Source organism: Drosophila gunungcola, assembly GCF_025200985.1.
Source record: "Drosophila gunungcola strain Sukarami chromosome 2R unlocalized genomic scaffold, Dgunungcola_SK_2 000004F, whole genome shotgun sequence".
Taxonomy (NCBI): Eukaryota; Metazoa; Arthropoda; class Insecta; order Diptera; family Drosophilidae; genus Drosophila; species Drosophila gunungcola.
In genome coordinates, this window is record NW_026453167.1 from 1,882,342 (window position 1) to 1,899,507 (window position 17,166).

The window sequence follows — 17,166 nt, forward strand, 5'->3', positions numbered from 1 at the left end:
CTCTTTTGCGAATTGGTCTACAAAAAGCTAAGAAACAACCAACATGCGACCTTTTATTTTATTCGTAAATTGTTTTTTTTTTTGTATTCTTATAATTTGGCCCAAATTTCTAAAGAACCTCTATATGATACAATTGAAATCGCTGCAATACCAAAGCTTAAGTACTCCCAAAACTGTATGTTAAACGTTCTTTGACGACTCCCTCACCCTCGAATCCTAATTCGTTAATAATAAGCACTTGTCAGGATATCAAGTGAACCATCTTTTCTAAGCCATATATTAAAGTGCGTGTACCAAAGCAAAAGCCTTCAGTTGGCTTTTCAAATGGGTCACGAAGAGGAGCTGAGCCCGGACCAAGTGGATCTGAAAGTGTCTCCTTTGGTGGGCTCCCTTCGACGCACTTGGGGTGACTTCTGTGCCACCAGCAGTATCCATGGATTGAGATACACCCGCGACGAGGATACCAACAAAATAGTGCATCTAGTATGGCTGTTGATCTCGCTGGTGATGTTCTGTTGTGCTGTGGTTATGGCGCACACCTTCTACATGGACTACCGCAGTAGTCCCACGAGAATGAATGTGGAAAGTGATCACACGCCTGTCAGCAATCTCTACTTTCCACCAGTCACCATTTGTCCCGATGTGCTTTTCAATATGCAGAAATCAAAGGCTTTCTTAAAAACTATGTGGGTGGAAATTACTTGAAAATATTTTCCTTAATTTTGAATGTATTTAATTCTAACAGACAACTACCAAAAGGATCCGATTTAAGTGGCATTCTTCGGAAACTTCACATTTTCTACGGTTTTATGCTGGATGATGAACGTTATACTGCCCAGGATATTGAACAAATGGAGACCTTGATCTATATCAACAATTTGACAATTCAACAGTTTGTGGAACACCTACGTTGGGATTGCAATGAGATTCTCTATCGCTGTCGATTCAATGGTGAAATATTGGATTGTTCGCAGATTTTCCAGCTGTCCAAGACTTTTTTCGGTCACTGTTGTTCGTTCAATTTACGACAGAAGGGGTGAGTTAACAATATCACAGGGACTAAAATCATCAAAGGATATTTAATGAAAATAAAAAATAAAAATTGTAAACCCAGATTTTAGGGTTTTTTTTTTGTTCGTCTTGATTTGCTAAAAAAAAAATGATTTGCGACTACGAGCAAAAATTTTTGTTTAGAAAAATAATAATAATAATTTTTTTGAGTAATTTATTGATTCAAAACAATAATAATTACTTTGTGAAAGATTAAATTTAATCAGAAAACAGTCAATAAATAAATCCCTGAAAAATCATTTAAATATTTCATTTAACAATTTTTTGTACAGTCTCAACTTCACAGCGGAACGAGCCAAAGGAGGTTTTAAAAATGGACTTTCAGTTATTGTTCGGTACAAGGATGACAGCTACGATCCAGTGCAATCCTATTCCTATGGCGTAAAGCTGCTAATCCAGGAAGTTGATGCTTTTCCCAGTGCCCATGCTGCTGCAAAATTTGTAGCCTTTAATACAGAAACTTTTGCTGCTCTCAGACCTCAAGAAACATTTTGTTCGACGGCTGTCAAAGCTTTAACGATTGAGGAGAGAAATTGCGTTTTTCAGAACGAGTTCCCACTGCGATACTTTCCGGATTATGTTTACCCCAATTGCGAGCTAAATTGTAGGGTCACAAATATGGTCAAGTTCTGCGGCTGTCACACGTACTTCTTTGACTTTAATAGAACCACAGATCGGATTTGTACCTTCAGGGATATTCCCTGTCTAATTGATAATTTTGGTGGGTGATTTATTGGTTTCGATTATACAATAACAATAAATTTAACACTTTATTTTTAGAAAATATTATTACCAGAAAAAAGAGCACACAGTGCGATTGTCCACTTGCTTGTGAACACCTTGATTACGATGTGCAGGTAACCAATTTTCCCCTCGAACTCAATATGCCAGTTGCGGATAAGTTCTAGTAGGTAACCAAATACTTCTTCACTGAAAAAGTATAAAATTATCTTTGATTTCAGCTCAGGCCTTGCCAAAAATGATGGTATATTGCATGTCTTTATCAATTCCTTTAGCTATCGTCGCCTACGTCGAGATTTGCTTTCCAATATGGTTACTTTGGTTTGTACGTGTATTTCATTTAACACAGCAATTTCTTAACTTATAAAGTTACCTTTTCTTTAGCTAACCTGGGCAGCGCCTTTAGTCTCTTTGTGGGCATGAGTATGCTGTCGGTGGTGGAGATTATCTACTACTTTACAGTAATCCTCCGCAAGAACTATATAATGGAATGTGAAACACGCAACAAGATGCTCAATAAGGTACCAAAGTTCGCCCGGCCCAAAGCAAATGACATGCACAGTAAACACCAGAAATCAGTTTTCATAATTCACAAATCGTAATCACCCGATGGCAAAATGCAAAAAAATATTGTCATAAATAAGGGCAATAAAATCGATTTCAAGCGGCATACGGCGCGCGAATGAACTTGCTTATTTATTCAGTTAGATGGGTATATATGTTTTGCTAAAGTAAACAATTCAATTAAAAACAATTAAAAACTTTTTTATTTAAAAATCGATTTCTAAGAATTAAGATTGAAAACCAAAATTTCGATCTTAATGAAATCAAGATAATATTCGAAAAAATCCATTGGATCTCTTGGAAAATTTTATTTCATTTTTAAAATTGTTTATATTAAAATGTCGTTTTAAATCAATATTGTTAATAGCTAAATACATTTTTTTCTCAAAATGATTTTTATGTCTTTCTAGATGTTTGAGTGCTAATATATTCGAAAATTGAGTTCTAGGAATTAAGCTTTAAGGATATAGATAATATAAAGTTAATATTTGAAAACATAAATTTATTTTTTTTTGAGAAATTAAGTTTGATCATAATAAAATTTTAATTTAAAATTATTTTATCAAAATGATATTATATATATATCATTTATGATATTATGATATTATATATATTTAATGACATTTATGTTCAATATAATATTAGAAATGGAATTTTTATTTTAACGAGTGTATATTTTGACTTAAGTGAAACAAAGTAACAAACAGCAACTTTATCTCATGCACTCACAAATCTAATCATCGTGTCTCATGAACTTCTGGGAAAGCGAAGATACTTGCAAAAATCTGCCCCACTATCTCGTATTGCCATAGGTCAGCCGATGGCCATTGTAAATCTGCCCCCCAATCAAAAGGCGACCATCTGCTAGTCGTAAATCGGACCCAAGCGAAGCAAATCCGCGATAAGATTTGATACCCGTGGGGTATAAAAGGGGATTTTGTTTCAAAGATTGCCTACAGTTTACGGTCATGTTCAAGTTCGCATTGGCCCTGACGCTTTGCCTGGCGGGCAGCCTTTCGCTGGCCCAGCACAATCCCCATTGGTGGGGCAATCGCAACACCATCGTCCACCTGTTCGAATGGAAGTGGTCGGACATCGCCGAGGAGTGTGAGAGTTTCCTGGCACCGCGGGGATTTGCCGGAGTGCAAGTGAGCCCCGTGAATGAGAACATCATTTCGGCGGGTCGTCCCTGGTGGGAAAGGTACCAGCCCATCTCCTACAAGCTGACCACTCGCTCGGGAAATGAGGAGGAGTTCGGTGACATGGTGCGTCGCTGCAACGAAGTGGGTGTTCGCATCTACGTGGATGTGCTCTTGAACCACATGTCCGGAGATTTTGATGGCGTGGCCATTGGCACAGCCTGGCACAGAGGCGGAGCCCAGCAAGAAATCCTTCCCGGGAGTTCCCTTCTCGGCCCAGGACTTCCACCCCAGCTGCGAGATCACCGACTGGAACAATCGCTTCCAGGTGCAGCAGTGCGAGCTGGTTGGCCTCAAGGATCTGGACCAGAGCAGCGATTGGGTTAGGAGCAAGCTTATCGAGTTCCTCGATCACCTCATCGAACTGGGTGTGGCCGGATTCCGAGTGGATGCCGCCAAGCACATGGCTTCGGAGGATCTGGAGGTGAGTTTGCGTGTTTCTCTGTTAAGCTGGGTTGGTGAGTAACTAGATACAAATACCAACCTATGTACACTGGAAAAAAAACGTAACAAATTCAAGTATTTCATACTCATTTTAAATGTTTTTCGTTTTAATTATCATCGATTATGCAATTTTAACTAGTTATGTAAATATTAATCATGTTTTAATATTTGACCATTTTCGGAGTGGGGTTAATATCTGAAAATGTATTTTTAATTTAAACCTTATTAGTAGTAGGTCCCATTTTATTTTAAATATTACATTTTTCACATTAGTTAAAATACTTTTAATATTTGGAGCATGCAATTCACTAAGCATTTACCTTTTTCACGTTTTACCTTATACTTAAAAAATGGTGTATCTTACCCAGGTATTTATTCTGGCAAACAATGTTTTGTACCTTTTTTTGCGAATTTTAGCTTACGTAAAAACTTACAAGAAGTATCACCTTTAACCTTACATAGCTGCAAAAAACTAGTGCTGTTAAATAAAACCTGATTGGTAATGTTTTTTTTTTTAATTGCAGTACATCTACCGCAGTTTGAGCGACCTGAACACCGATCACGGCTTCCCCCACAACGCCCGCCCCTTCATCTTCCAGGAGGTCATCGACCATGGCCACGAGACCGTGTCCCGTGATGAGTACAAGGATCTGGGTGCCGTCACCGAGTTCCGCTTCTCCGAGGAGATCGGCAACGCCTTCCGTGGCAACAACGCCTTGAGGTGGCTGCAGAGCTGGGGCACCGGCTGGGGATTCCTTCCCTCGGGTCAGGCCCTGACCTTTGTGGACAACCACGACAACCAGCGCGATGCGGGAGCCGTGCTGAACTACAAGTCGCCCAGGCAGTACAAGATGGCCACCGCCTTCCACTTGGCCTATCCGTATGGCATCAGCCGCGTGATGAGCTCCTTTGCCTTCGATGACCATGACACTCCGCCGCCGCAGGATGCGCAGGAGAGGATTATCTCGCCGGAGTTCGATGAGGACGGAGCCTGTGTGAATGGCTGGATCTGCGAGCATCGCTGGCGCCAGATCTACGCGATGGTGGGCTTTAAGAATGCCGTACGTGACACGGAGATGGCCGAATGGTGGGACAATGGCGACAGCCAGATCTCCTTCTGCCGCGGCAACAAGGGCTTCCTGGCGGTCAACAACAACCAGTACGACCTGTCGCAGGAGCTGAACACCTGCCTGCCCGCCGGCGAGTACTGCGACGTGATCTCCGGCAGCCTGATCAATGGCTCCTGCACCGGCAAATCGGTGACGGTGAAGGACAATGGCTACGGCTACATCCACATCGGAGCCGATGACTTCGATGGCATGATGGCTCTCCATGTGGATGCCAAAGTTTAAGTAAATTAATTAGGTAACACAGAAATCTGGGCTTTATTTGTTGTCTCAAATTACAATAAAAACGAACGCACATAATGTATGGAGGTTTTAGCTCTAACTATTCGAGTATGCATAATATGTGAGCAGCGGCAACAATATAGTACAACAGTACAATGCAAAGTAAGACATTAATTCGATTCGATTCGAATTGGAACTGGAACTGCAACTGGAACTGGACTTAGTGTAACAAACGCCACGACAACGACATACTCTGAATTAAAATGCCTAATAACGTATGGGCTTGGGCTTAAAATCCCGGGGCCAAATCCACATTCGATCCAGCTGGCACACTGTAAACGTAAACTCGCCCTGAAAATAGAAGAAGTTGGCATTGTGAAATTGTAGTTGGCTGTTGCACTGGCCAGGATTCAAGTCGCTACAAACTCCGTACCTCTCGCAAGCATTCAGAGGCGCAATCGATCAAAAATAAGTAATTGCTCAAGCGATTTGGTCAGCGACTGTGTTGGTTAGTTTCAAAACAAGCAACTACAAATCAAAATATCAACGTTTCTACTGGCATTCCGATTAGTTACGAGTGTAGTGCGTAGTCCTGGATCGAAGGGGGCTCCGGATCCGAGATGTCGACTGGTTATCGCTAGGATTAGCTACCATCTTAACTTGGAATTAAATGCTTATGATGCTTAATTACCTGTAAAATGCTGATATCTTTCGGCTTACGAGTAATTTGCTAAAAAGCCAACGAGTATTACATACAATGTGTATACTTTGTAAATTATGATTTGTTGGATACTCCACTTAAATTTACGGTTTAGGGTTCCTTTGTTTTTAACTGACAAACATAGAATCCAAAAATGTTGCTCAAAGTTTAACACTAAATATTAATTTGATAATGCGATATTTTTCACTTCTCATCTTCATTTTTTTTTGCGGCACAAAAGTTAATGCTTTCTTACATTGTTAAGATTTAAGTACGGCCCCAAATCCAGCTTTAATATACAAACATGCGCACACACACATTCTTGTATGCGCATTATTTTGCTCTGATCTTAGTCTTAGGAGATTATCTAGAAAAACGTTTCTGACTCTTTGCAATAGCAGCGCAGTTCGGTTACATTTAGAATTAAATATTTCTTAGGTTCCTTAGAAACATACAATGTATATCGATTATATTTTGCCATCAAAAATTTGTAATACTTGCGCTTGACTGCGCATATATCTACTATATATATATATATATAGCTATATAACAGGAACCACGTAAAAATGCACAAATACTTAGAATATTCTCTCTTTCTGATTTCGATTTTCAGTTTTTTGGTTTTTGGTTGCCACATTAATTACAACATCGAAGTTTGAACTCGTATGCACATGTATACATATAAACTTTTGATCTATTGTTTGTCGTTAAATAGTAGTCAGGTAAATCGTGGGAGGAATTATTGTTGCGTATAAGTTTGTTAATTATTTAGAATGTACAATATATATTTAATATCATCCACGGCTGGCTATTTGTAGCCGTGGATCCAATGAGTTGGGTTGCTTGACAAATCAGCAGAGATCATAAGTGTAGACCGACTTCGGTCGGCCAAAGTTTACGCCTTTGGTAGAGAGCTTTTGAAACGGCCTAAAAACCAGAACCATTTTATAAAGTTTGATTACCAAACGCCAGCAGTTCGGTGTTATCCTTAACCCTAAAGAGGTTGCGATTGCTAGAGGTTCTCGATAGATGCCACACTGAGATTGTCAAAAATATATGCGTATCGTGGAGATATCAATAGATTGCCGCGAGTATTTCATGAGGTTCACCTGTGTTTTTGGGGTACGAGGTACCAGTGATGGGAATTATATATTTTGGTTACCTAGCTAAACATTTATTACCTGTATTGCTATACAAATAACTTTATTTTTCAACTGACTATTAAAAACAAATTATTTAGTTACAGGTACTTAGATTCATTCGGTTTTAAAACGTGTTATTTCTTTTACCATATATTGAACATCAAAATGTTTTTGTAGAGTAAGTGTTGTTGTCTTCCTTAGCAATGAGCATTAATATTTAGGATTTGCAGGACTTTATGGCTTTTATTTTACAGAATTTGATTCGTTTTGAGATATATTCTTTATGGTATGAGTATTCGAATATTTGTTGAAAGAGTATTGTATTGTACCCTCGGTAAGGGTCTAAAAGGCAGTTTATTGTTAAGTTTATTTATTTGGTTAAGCTAATTTGCGTTATTTTGATTTCTTTTACTTGGCTCTTCATGTAGTTATAAAACATCAAAGCACCAAAATGTACCGAACAGGATTAAAATGACTTACTTTTTAGGAATAATGACCAAAAAGTTTCGAAACTGGGCCTTATTTTAGGCCACTTTAGTTCAATTCGACACTTTCATTGTTCCAAGAATGATACTTTTTGCACTTAACTTCCATTTTTTACTTGCATTTTAGGAAGATGAACTAAAAAGTGTTGAAATGTACTTTATTAGGTCCTTATTTTAGATGGTTTTTGTCTATTTAGTCACTTTTTAGATCATTGTTCCTGAAATGTAGTTATTTTAGATACTTCTTGGGTCACTTTGGTTTTCGCTGGTTTTCTGAGTGTGTTTGATTTCCTATCTAAGTACTTTACCCATCACTGGTGGCCACTCTATTTGCGCCCTACTGCTCCCCCTAGAAGCTCTTCCCAGCATCATGGATTCGCTTGCGGCGACTGTCGCGCCTTCTGTACCTATCTATTATCCTCGATCGATGCCGCTCCGGGCACAGGGCCTCCGGCGAGCTGTCCACCTTCTTCATCACGATGCGGAACGTGAAGGTGTGCTTGGGCGAGGCACTGGCCGCTCGTCTCGGCGACGGTGGCTCGAACTCGCTGCCGCTAGAGAAGCCACCGCCGCCGCCGCCACCGCCGCAGGTGGAGGAGAGCGGTCCAGGATGGGCAAGCGGTACGGGTCCAAAAAGCACCCGGGGTGTACCATTTGTATAGCCCGACGGGGTGGACATTGACCCGGTGGACAGCTGCTGGGTGAGCACGGAGCTGGGACGCGGCTCGAAGATCGAGGCACATCTCTGGTCCGTGCAGAGGAAGGTGCGCACCTCACGCTCCTCCTCCTCCGCCCTACTCTTCTGCCGCACCGTCAGCGGAAAGTGCTTGCGACTGGGATCGCCGTACGGAGATTTCTGCGGCTCCGGCGGATAGCCGTAGCCATGCGGATACGAGCCACTCGAATCGTAGCTGTCCCTGGAGCTATAGTTCGAGGATGTCTGCTGGGAGAGCGGACTGCGTGCCCGGGAAAAGGCACTGAACTGGGACACATGCAGCTGACGGAAGTTCTCCGTTCGCTGCTTCTTGCTCATGGCCGGAAATGGGAGGCTGGGCGAGCGACCATCGGTGGGCGTGTAGTCAAAGTGGGTCTCCAGCGAGGACTTGCGACCGCCGCAGGAGGAGCCCGACCTTTGGAAGGTCTCCGCATCGACCAGCTCAATGGAGCTCTTGCGCAGGTCGACGGCCCTTCTACCGCCCTGAGCTCCCTGAGCGCCCTTCTCATCCGTATCGACAATCTCAAAACTGGAGGTCTGATCCTCGTAACTGGTAGACTGATAGCGCGAAATGGAGACATCAAAGCTGGTGTCCCTGGAGGAGTAGGGGCAATCGAAACTGGACTCGCCGCGACTGGACTTGCTCCACTTGCTCTCGACCAGGTCGAAGCTGTCGCCGCCAGAGTCGAGCCGTTGGAGATTGATCAAATCGGTTTCCGTGTCCACGCCGGGACTGCGCAGCTGCTCGAGGAAGGGCGAGCGGGGGGGGTCGAAGGAGGAGCGGCGCGAGGGCGGCTCAAACTCGATGGTAGGACACTGCAGCGGCTTCTTGAGGGGCTCGGCCACCAAGGCCGCCGCCAAGACTGCAGCCTCAGCCTGGGCGACGGCCAGGTCCGCATCTTCCGTTTCCCGCCGCAGTGCCTGCAGATTCACATAAACTGGTTCTGGGGCGTAGGCCTTCAAGATCTCTACCAACTCGGCGCGCATCTCGTCGGGTATCATCAGATCGTTGGAGTCCGACTCCCGTTCCTCGCTAATCCGCGGCTCTATGGGCTCCCGGCTCTCCGAGCGACGCGTGAAGTGGTGTACAGCGGCTGCTCCGCCTTCGCCATTCAGGGCCACCACTTTCAGCGAATTGGTGACCTCCTCCACGAACAGCGCCATGGCTGCATCGGTTTGCTCCACCTCCACTTCCGCTTCTTTGCTTCCGTTTCCGTTTCGCCTGCCATTTCCGTTGCCTGCTCCCGTTCGATCTCCTTTTCGACTTCCGGTTCTTGGAGCTCGCGTAGCCGCTCATGCTTGATATAGGACTCACCTACCTTTTCGAAGTGCACATTGGCCAGCTCGAAGGGCAGCTCATCCGATCCACCTACCTGTTGGTGCTCCGCATTGGCCTGGCTCAGGTCCGCACTGGGCCTCTTCGAGCCCGCCTGCCGAGCTCTGCTTTTTCTCCTCCTCGTCGCGCTTGGTGGATCGCCTCAGCCGCAGGGACATCTTGGCGTAGTGGGTGAACTTCTGCGATATCTTGGGCTCGAAGCCCACCTCGGACATTTGCTTTTGCACAGCACTCTTGGCCGCCGTCGAGGAGGCGGCTGGACTGGCGGAGAACGTGCTCTGTCGGATTAGCGGGCCACCAGAGGAACCCGATTCGGCGCGTGTGAAAGCGTTGGCAAAGCGGTTGGTCCGACTGCTCAAGTGCTTCGATGGCTTACGCACAAAGGCCAGAATCTCACGCATCACGCTCTTCTTCTCCTGCGGCTGGGCTGCCTCCTTCTCCCGCTCCCGCTCCTTCTCCCGGGCAGCCGCCTCCGCCGCCTCCTTGTAGGTCTCGGCGGGATTCGAGACGGTTATGGGTGGTATGGGACCCATGGGCGAGCGCTTCTCGCTGGCAAAGTAAATGGGTGTGAAGAGACTTATCGAGGGCCGCTTGAGGCCCACAAAGCCAGCCTCTTCCGGCTCCGTGGCCATGTCCTGCACATGAACCGTGGATGTGGGGCTCCTGCGGTGCGTGCCCGGCAATCCGAATTGACAGCCAAAATCCGTGGGAGCCACTGCGCCCAGTGGCGAGCGACGCTCCTGTGTGTGCACACTAAAGGTGGGACTACTCTTACGCGGCTCGCCAGTGGGACTTCGCACCGTGGGACTGGTCATCGGGTCGCATGGTGATCTCAGCCCGCCAGCACTGTTTGGAAAGAGCGGACTGCGTCGCCCCTGGGGACTGCGATCGTTGAGACCCACGGGACTTCGCCTGCCCTGAGTGCCCAGGGAAATGGAGAGCTGTCCGCTGTTCTTTCGCCGATTCGAGGCCCTCAGAGTTCCCTGGCGCGAAAGCGATGTGCTGCTACCCGGACTCTTGGACTCCGGCAACGGCATCACTGGACTTTTGGGCGTTAGAGGACTCCGCTTCTTTTCGCCGCCGCCATTGCCAGAGTTCAAACTGGTGTTTAGCGTGAGATTGGGGGCATTCGTGCTGGGACTTCGCCGCTCCGAGGGACTGCGTCGCGTGCGGAAGGACTGCGACTTGGCCTTGCGGATCTTCGGCAGCGACTGGTGGTGGTGGCGATGGCGGTGGTGGCCGTGCAGCTGCTGCTGCTGCTGCGACGACGAGGAGGAGGAGGGGCCGTTCAACTTATGTTAGTTGCTGTGATGGGGACCACTCGTGGGGTCGCTGCTGCCGCTGGAGCTGAGCGTGGTGTTCGAGCCGTAGGGGTCCAGCGAGCTCTGGACCGACATGGAGCGACCTTGGTTCTGGCGCGCCCGCCTCACTCGGCTAGAGTTGGGAGACAGCTTTCCGGGGTCGATGCTTTCTGGGTCTGCCTGCAAAGTGTAGAATCAGACATAAAGGGGACAACAGGATGGATGGATGGAATGGAGGCGGTTGGCGGTTGGCGGTTAGTTGCATGGTTCGATGGACGGATAGACAGATAGGCAGGCGGACAGATAGATGGACAGATGAAGGCGTGAGTGACTGAGTTAAACACCAAGGAAGCAACGCAAATCAATCGAGAAGCACAGTGCAACCCACCTGATAGGCCAGCGCGTTCATGATGATGGCATAGGGCACGAGATTCAGCGGATGGATCTCCCGCATCAGCACATTGGCGGGGATCTTGTGGAACTGGATGTACTCGCAGAAAGTGCCCAGGATCTCCTTTATGTCGATATTCTGTGGGGTAAGAGCTCGGATAAATAAAGCCCTGATGTTCAAGGAGACCTCATCCTTTACCGGATTGTTGTCATAGTACTTCTTGCTCCACATCAATGCCGCCTGGAACTTGGTGAATTCGTCGGCCCGCAGCTCCTCCCTGGCCAAAATCAGTCGCACCACGTGCTGTGGCAGCAGTGTGAAGCTGCCCAGGTTCAGCACCTCCGTGCCATGCTCATCCACAAACTCCAGGACCTTTTGCACCAAGGTCTTGGTGCACTTGTACTGGATATAACGCTCGGCGGAGGCCAACAACGCGCATACAGTGTCCACATTGATGCAGCACTGCACAAATCCTGCACAGGCGCGACGTAGTTCCTCCAGGCCATAATAGTCAGCGGCATTCATGACACCTGAAAGCAAATAGCTCTATTAGTTTTCATACTAACACTTGTGTCAGTCAAAATTTACCTAGAAGCGTACGAGGTTGCAGGGTCACACAACCCGTGTGGATATACTCAATCAGTTGGCGGAAAACATCCGGTTCGAATTCCTCAATGATCAAAGTCTGATGCTGCTGACCTGAAGGCTAAATCAACAGATCAATGTCAGCATTTATATGAAGTATTATAATGTTTAAACTAACAATTCACTAGCAACTAAGCTTGCAGAGAAAAGTGCAGCGCGTATAATTTTCTTAGGCATTCCAATAGTGAGGATCAGGCAACCCAAAGTGAAATCTTAACTCAGATAGAAGTTAGAGGGAGCTTACTCTCTAATAAATGTTAAAAGCAGGAAGTAATTTCTGAAGAAATATTTTATTATTATTTAATATTTTATTTTAACACGAACAGCAGTAAATAAACATTGTTATCAAAAGTAAATCATACAAGAACTAGGTATTGAAGCTGGGAAAATAACAGAGTTTTTGATGTATAAATTTACATCTAAGCCACGCGAACCAATTATCTGTATGCCAAAATTAAGACAATACATTAAGTGCACACTCAGTCTAGTCATATAGATAAGTATATAGTTTCTAAGAAGTAAGCACACCCACAAAAAAATTGTCATAGAAATTTAATTATTGTTTTCAAGATCTATTAAAACGAATGACCGACGTTTTTAATGTTTTTGGAGGTAAGCAAACATTTAAAAAAGAACAGAAACAGTTTAAAGATTTAACGATCCTAAAAGAAACAAACTCATAAGTATACAATCGAAAAGTTTCTCATTTGAAACGTTTTGAACTTTATCGTACTGCTTGCAAGGACATCAAAGGACTTTTAATAATTACAACACCCACACAGTTACAGTAACAGCTACAGTTACACATACACATACACGCACGGATTCAGTATTTGATGCTTGGTTACCTCGGGTATCGGAGCTAATTGTTGGGTGAAACCGGTTCTCTATGATTACGGATATGAGTTGCGGGATAACGAGTACGAGTACGAGTACGAATGATGGTTGTCACAACAGAAAAGGCACAAGAACATCGATATCAGTTAAATGGAATTTACTGGTTCACACGACGTGTATTTACACACAAAAGAAGGAAAAAAGTAGGAAAAAGGAGGAAAAAGGGGGAGGCAACTGAATAGCTGGATACGAAAATAGCCCCATTGATGCACACCCACTTGGCAAAATGCAAAATCACACTGGCACACCACACCACACATCACACACGTAATCCCCCCGCTGGGTAATCGATTATGGATGAATATATAGAACACATATGCGAATACGAACCTGTTGTGCGGCATTCTGCAGATTGAGCAGGGGCTCCGAGGAGCGTTTCAGGAAGAGGCGCAGCTTGTTCTCTTTGGTGGAGGTTTCCCTTTTCCGCTGGGGCGAGGGGGCAGCATACAGCATTTTTGCAAACACACGGGAGCGGGATGCCAGCACAGCCTATATGGGATTGGAAACCATAATAATATCACTTAGTGGCAGAACATTTAGTGCATACATTAAATACGAAACTACGTTTAAATAGTTTTAAGACGGGGCAAGAAATCATATTTGAAGTTACTCAATATTTTCATGAGCTACTTAATATTTGTACTTGTATAACATCGGAAATTGTTTGAATTAAATTATAAATACATTTTCATTATTGTAGTTTCGTTAAGTACATTCACTTCTTAGTTCAAAATTTAAATTGTACAAGCTTTAATATATTAATTGGTGAAAGTTGACTTTATTGAGTAACATTTATTTTGTTTCTAGCTTCGGTAATGTTAAATGCTTAAAAACCTTTTAAATCATGTCAAATTCGAAATATTAGATATTTAAAGTCGTACGATTTTATGTTCAAACTAAATTTAAATATTTGTAATTTTAACAGCAAATCATTTTGAAAGCTTTAACCTTTTGAGACCACAACAAGAAATAATAAATAATTTCTGTGACCCATTGCATTCAGATATTTTTTCAAAGCCACATTGGTAAGGCAAATAAAAACTTTGTAATTTTTCCAAATACACGAAATTGATGACGCCCTTTTGCCTTGCTTCAGCAACAGTGTAAGGGTTTAAGTGGGAAGTTATTCAGCGCCGGGATTATTCAACAGGAGACGCATCCCAACACTGGAGTTATGCAAGGGGTGTCAATTATTTAAAGGGCCCGTGCGGCGATTACGCAGTGACCTGATTACAAAGTGCGACCAAAGGGGAGCCGACTGGTGAGTACACAATACACAAAGAAAAATAAGGGGGTACAAAGCACAAACCTTGACGGCGCAGACGGGTTCGCGGGTGTCGCCCACCAGGAAGGTTACGTCACACAGCTCGGGCATGGAGGCCAGGAACTTCATGTCCTCCGCCAGGCCCGTCTTGTTCTCGAACGTCGAGAGGTCCGGCTCTGCGTCAGCCATGCCGGGTAGAATCAAAGCCTCGGGCATCTGGGTTTACTGCAATCATAGATCGTAATCAATAAAAATGCTCTCACAAGCAATGTTCTCTTACATTTTATTTAAAGTACCGTTATGAATTTAAAGTTTTTATTTCATGCATCTAACTGTCTTCAACCCAAAATTCTCTTTATTCTGTAGAGAATTAATTTCTCTTTGCAAGTCCATTTTTTTTTCGATCACACATTTCTTTTTGTGCCAATATTCTCTGCTGATAAGACCGAGAATGTCAACAAAAATTTACGGTACAAATTTTTGCGTCTCTTAGTGTTTAAGAATTAAAGAGAATTTAATGGTCTAAAGCCCAAAATTCTCTTTAATGTGTTCCATTCTCTGATCGTTGCCTTATGTTTCTTAAGATAATTTATTTATCTTTGCCCACAGCATACATAAACAATTTTACACAATTGTGATTTTATTTATTTCCATAAAATTGATTTATAAATTAGTTTGTTGTATGAATACAATTTTACATTATACAAATCTAAATATTTTTAAATACAGTATCATTTATTTGTAAAGACGTCAAGTCAAGAATTTAAAAACAGTTAAATACAGCTACTTTGAAATTATTGACTAAATGTTGTATTTATCTGTCTTTATTGTGCCTACACTCAAAAAAAAAAATAATTGATTTTAGGAAAAATAATGAACTTAAATATTTTTTATATGTTGATATTCTTATTGACCTGTACAAACTGATGTGTTGGTTTGAAAAGTGGCAACAATTGTAATCTTTAACAAAAACTCCATCGAAGTCGACTTGCTAGGCCATCGCTTTTCGAGCGTAATTGAAATTTCTATAAATAAATTCCTTAGTATCCAAGGCTCTATCCACAAAGCCCGGCATTAAGCCGTTTGAGACCTGCTGGTAATTAAATTGTAATTCACTTCAACTTCTAGCCCCACCCAGCAGCCAGTTCCCAGGAAACGCGTCTGCGCCTGCTCTTCCCCGTACTTTAAGTCAATACTTTCCACCCCCCGGGAGACCAGACCAAGGTAAGCCTCGAAAAGCCCCTTTGAAAAAGCCACAGCCTCCGCACTTGTCCTTGAACACGGTTAAATGACAACTAAATTACAATTACCATAAAGGCGGGCAAAAAGGCAAATGTAAAAGGTAAAAGGCAACCTCAAATGGCAGCAGACAAGGTCCTGTCACAATCAGCTACGCACAAAACAACAACAAAGATCAGGGTGGGCGTGGCTACAGCCTTGCCAGGGGGCGGTGGGTTGGATGGGTGATTGGGGTTGGTTTTGGGGTGTTTCTCTAGACAATGCAGAAAATTGCTGCACACTTTGGCAAAAGTTTGCTCTGCACAGTGAGGAACATGCATCGAAAATTGGTAAAGTTTACCCAGGGAAAAGTTTAAATTACCTGTATGTATGCTCATTATCAAATATCGATCAAAGTAAAATTAGCTGCAAAAGTTTTCTACTCGTACGTATAACTCACCCACTTGACACTTACCTGTTGCGGCTGCGAATTCGGTCTCTGGTCCCTCTCCCTCAGATATTTATTTTATATATTATTTTAATTTTACACATACAGTTTTTGTTTTTGCAACGGATTGGTGAAAATCCGTTTGCTTACTTAATATAAAATCATTTCGACTGCAATTCCAAAAGTGAGCAAAGTAGGAAAAATCGTATACAAAAAATTCGCTTGCCAAGACATCCAAAAAAGGTATATTTACAAAAAGTGTAAGAAAAAATTGAAGAAAAATGCTCGTGTCCTTAGTACAATTTACAGCATGCCAGAAATTGAAGGTTAAAAGAGGGGTTGGGCGGGGTAGGGGCTTGGGGGTTGGGGGGTGGTGTTGGATACCAAAACTGTGCTGTGTATAAGTGTGTGCCAAAAAGAAAGGAAACAATTTTGTATGTGCCACGAATAAATTAGAGAGAGAAAAAAGAGAAAGTCTAGGGGGGAGGGTGTCGGATTGGGTAAAATTTGATTAGATTTCGGTTAACGTGTGGAAAATTATTGAAACTTTGGCATCTGGGGGTTTTCCACTAACTTTTTTCAAGACAAGTTGTGCGCCGAATGCGAAAAGTACCGAGCTGTCCGATTTCCGGGTCGCTGGGGCGTCTCACTTTCACTTTTCTCCAAGGGTGACGGTGTGTGTGCGTGCGTGTGTGATGTGTACTTGTGTGTACGTGTGTTGGTAAGGCAACCAAGGCAACAAAAGCGACACTGAACACAATCACTCGTCCTTCCACTCACACAAACGCGCGAAAAAAGCGAAATGTGGTTCGCTGAAAATTCAAAAAACTTATGTTTCTGCTATGCAAAAATTAAAGTGCTGTACTGAAAGCTAATGGCCTATAAGTTGATTTTTCTCTACTCAGGCCTTTACTTTGGCCAATACGCACACTCACATCCACACAGAAAGCAGAAGCGTTTTAGCTGGACGAATTATGAACCGTTTTCCACGAGGCACAGGAGCGTTCTGGCCGAAATATTGGTGTCTACATCTGAGGAGGAGTCCTCGGCCACTCAGCATGTCCTGCGCATGTCCCTCGCCAATCGATCCGCTGCCATGGATATCCTCAGACCTCCCAGGACCCCTTTTTTTTGCTGGCCAGCACAACGTGGCCCACAGCCACTTGTTTGCATCACATTGCGTGTTTATCTCGCGGATGCGCAGGCGCCGGCAAACATAAACAAAGCCCAAGCCTAATATTTGACAGTTTTCCAAC

General features: G+C 43.7%; 3 protein-coding genes across 4 annotated transcripts; 2 read left to right on the plus strand and 1 right to left on the minus strand.

The window, feature by feature from the left end:
* Window positions 1-36: 36 nt before the first annotated feature.
* LOC128253953 (sodium channel protein Nach) lies at window positions 37-2,514 on the plus strand. 2 transcript variants are annotated; one of them, XM_052982681.1, is made up of 6 exons: window positions 37-686; window positions 746-1,036; window positions 1,344-1,792; window positions 1,852-1,978; window positions 2,034-2,137; window positions 2,197-2,514. In XM_052982681.1, exons 1-6 carry the CDS (start codon window positions 325-327, stop codon window positions 2,412-2,414), a joined length of 1,551 nt encoding a protein of 516 aa, XP_052838641.1. In that variant the 5' UTR covers window positions 37-324; the 3' UTR covers window positions 2,415-2,514. The 2 variants fall into 2 exon arrangements, with proteins under 2 accessions (XP_052838641.1, XP_052838642.1); XM_052982682.1 differs by having other exon boundaries at window positions 2,034-2,133; window positions 2,197-2,373.
* A 796-nt stretch (window positions 2,515-3,310) lies between these two features.
* On the plus strand, window positions 3,311-5,446 carry LOC128253955 (alpha-amylase-related protein). The gene is given in 3 exon segments (XM_052982684.1): window positions 3,311-3,737; window positions 3,739-3,999; window positions 4,544-5,446. Coding segments are annotated over 3 exon segments (1,482 nt in total). The 5' UTR covers window positions 3,311-3,344; the 3' UTR covers window positions 5,372-5,446.
* A 122-nt stretch (window positions 5,447-5,568) lies between these two features.
* LOC128253961 (serine-enriched protein) lies at window positions 5,569-17,145 on the minus strand. The gene is given in 11 exon segments (XM_052982693.1): window positions 5,569-9,614; window positions 9,653-9,840; window positions 9,842-10,996; window positions 11,177-11,227; window positions 11,436-11,576; window positions 11,637-11,968; window positions 12,027-12,144; window positions 12,932-12,970; window positions 13,311-13,469; window positions 14,290-14,469; window positions 16,485-17,145. Coding segments are annotated over 10 exon segments (3,924 nt in total). The 5' UTR covers window positions 14,461-14,469; window positions 16,485-17,145; the 3' UTR covers window positions 5,569-8,044.
* Window positions 17,146-17,166: the final 21 nt, after the last annotated feature.

Coding starts and splice junctions, on each gene's coding strand:
- LOC128253953 (XM_052982681.1), top strand. CDS start 325: ATGGGTCACGAAGAGGAGCTGAGCCCGGACCAAGTGGATCTGAAAGTG. Junction 1,793..1,851: donor CTGTCTAATTGATAATTTTG/GTGGGTGATTTA, acceptor CTTTATTTTTAG/AAAATATTATTACCAGAAAA. Junction 1,979..2,033: donor CCAGTTGCGGATAAGTTCTA/GTAGGTAACCAA, acceptor CTTTGATTTCAG/CTCAGGCCTTGCCAAAAATG.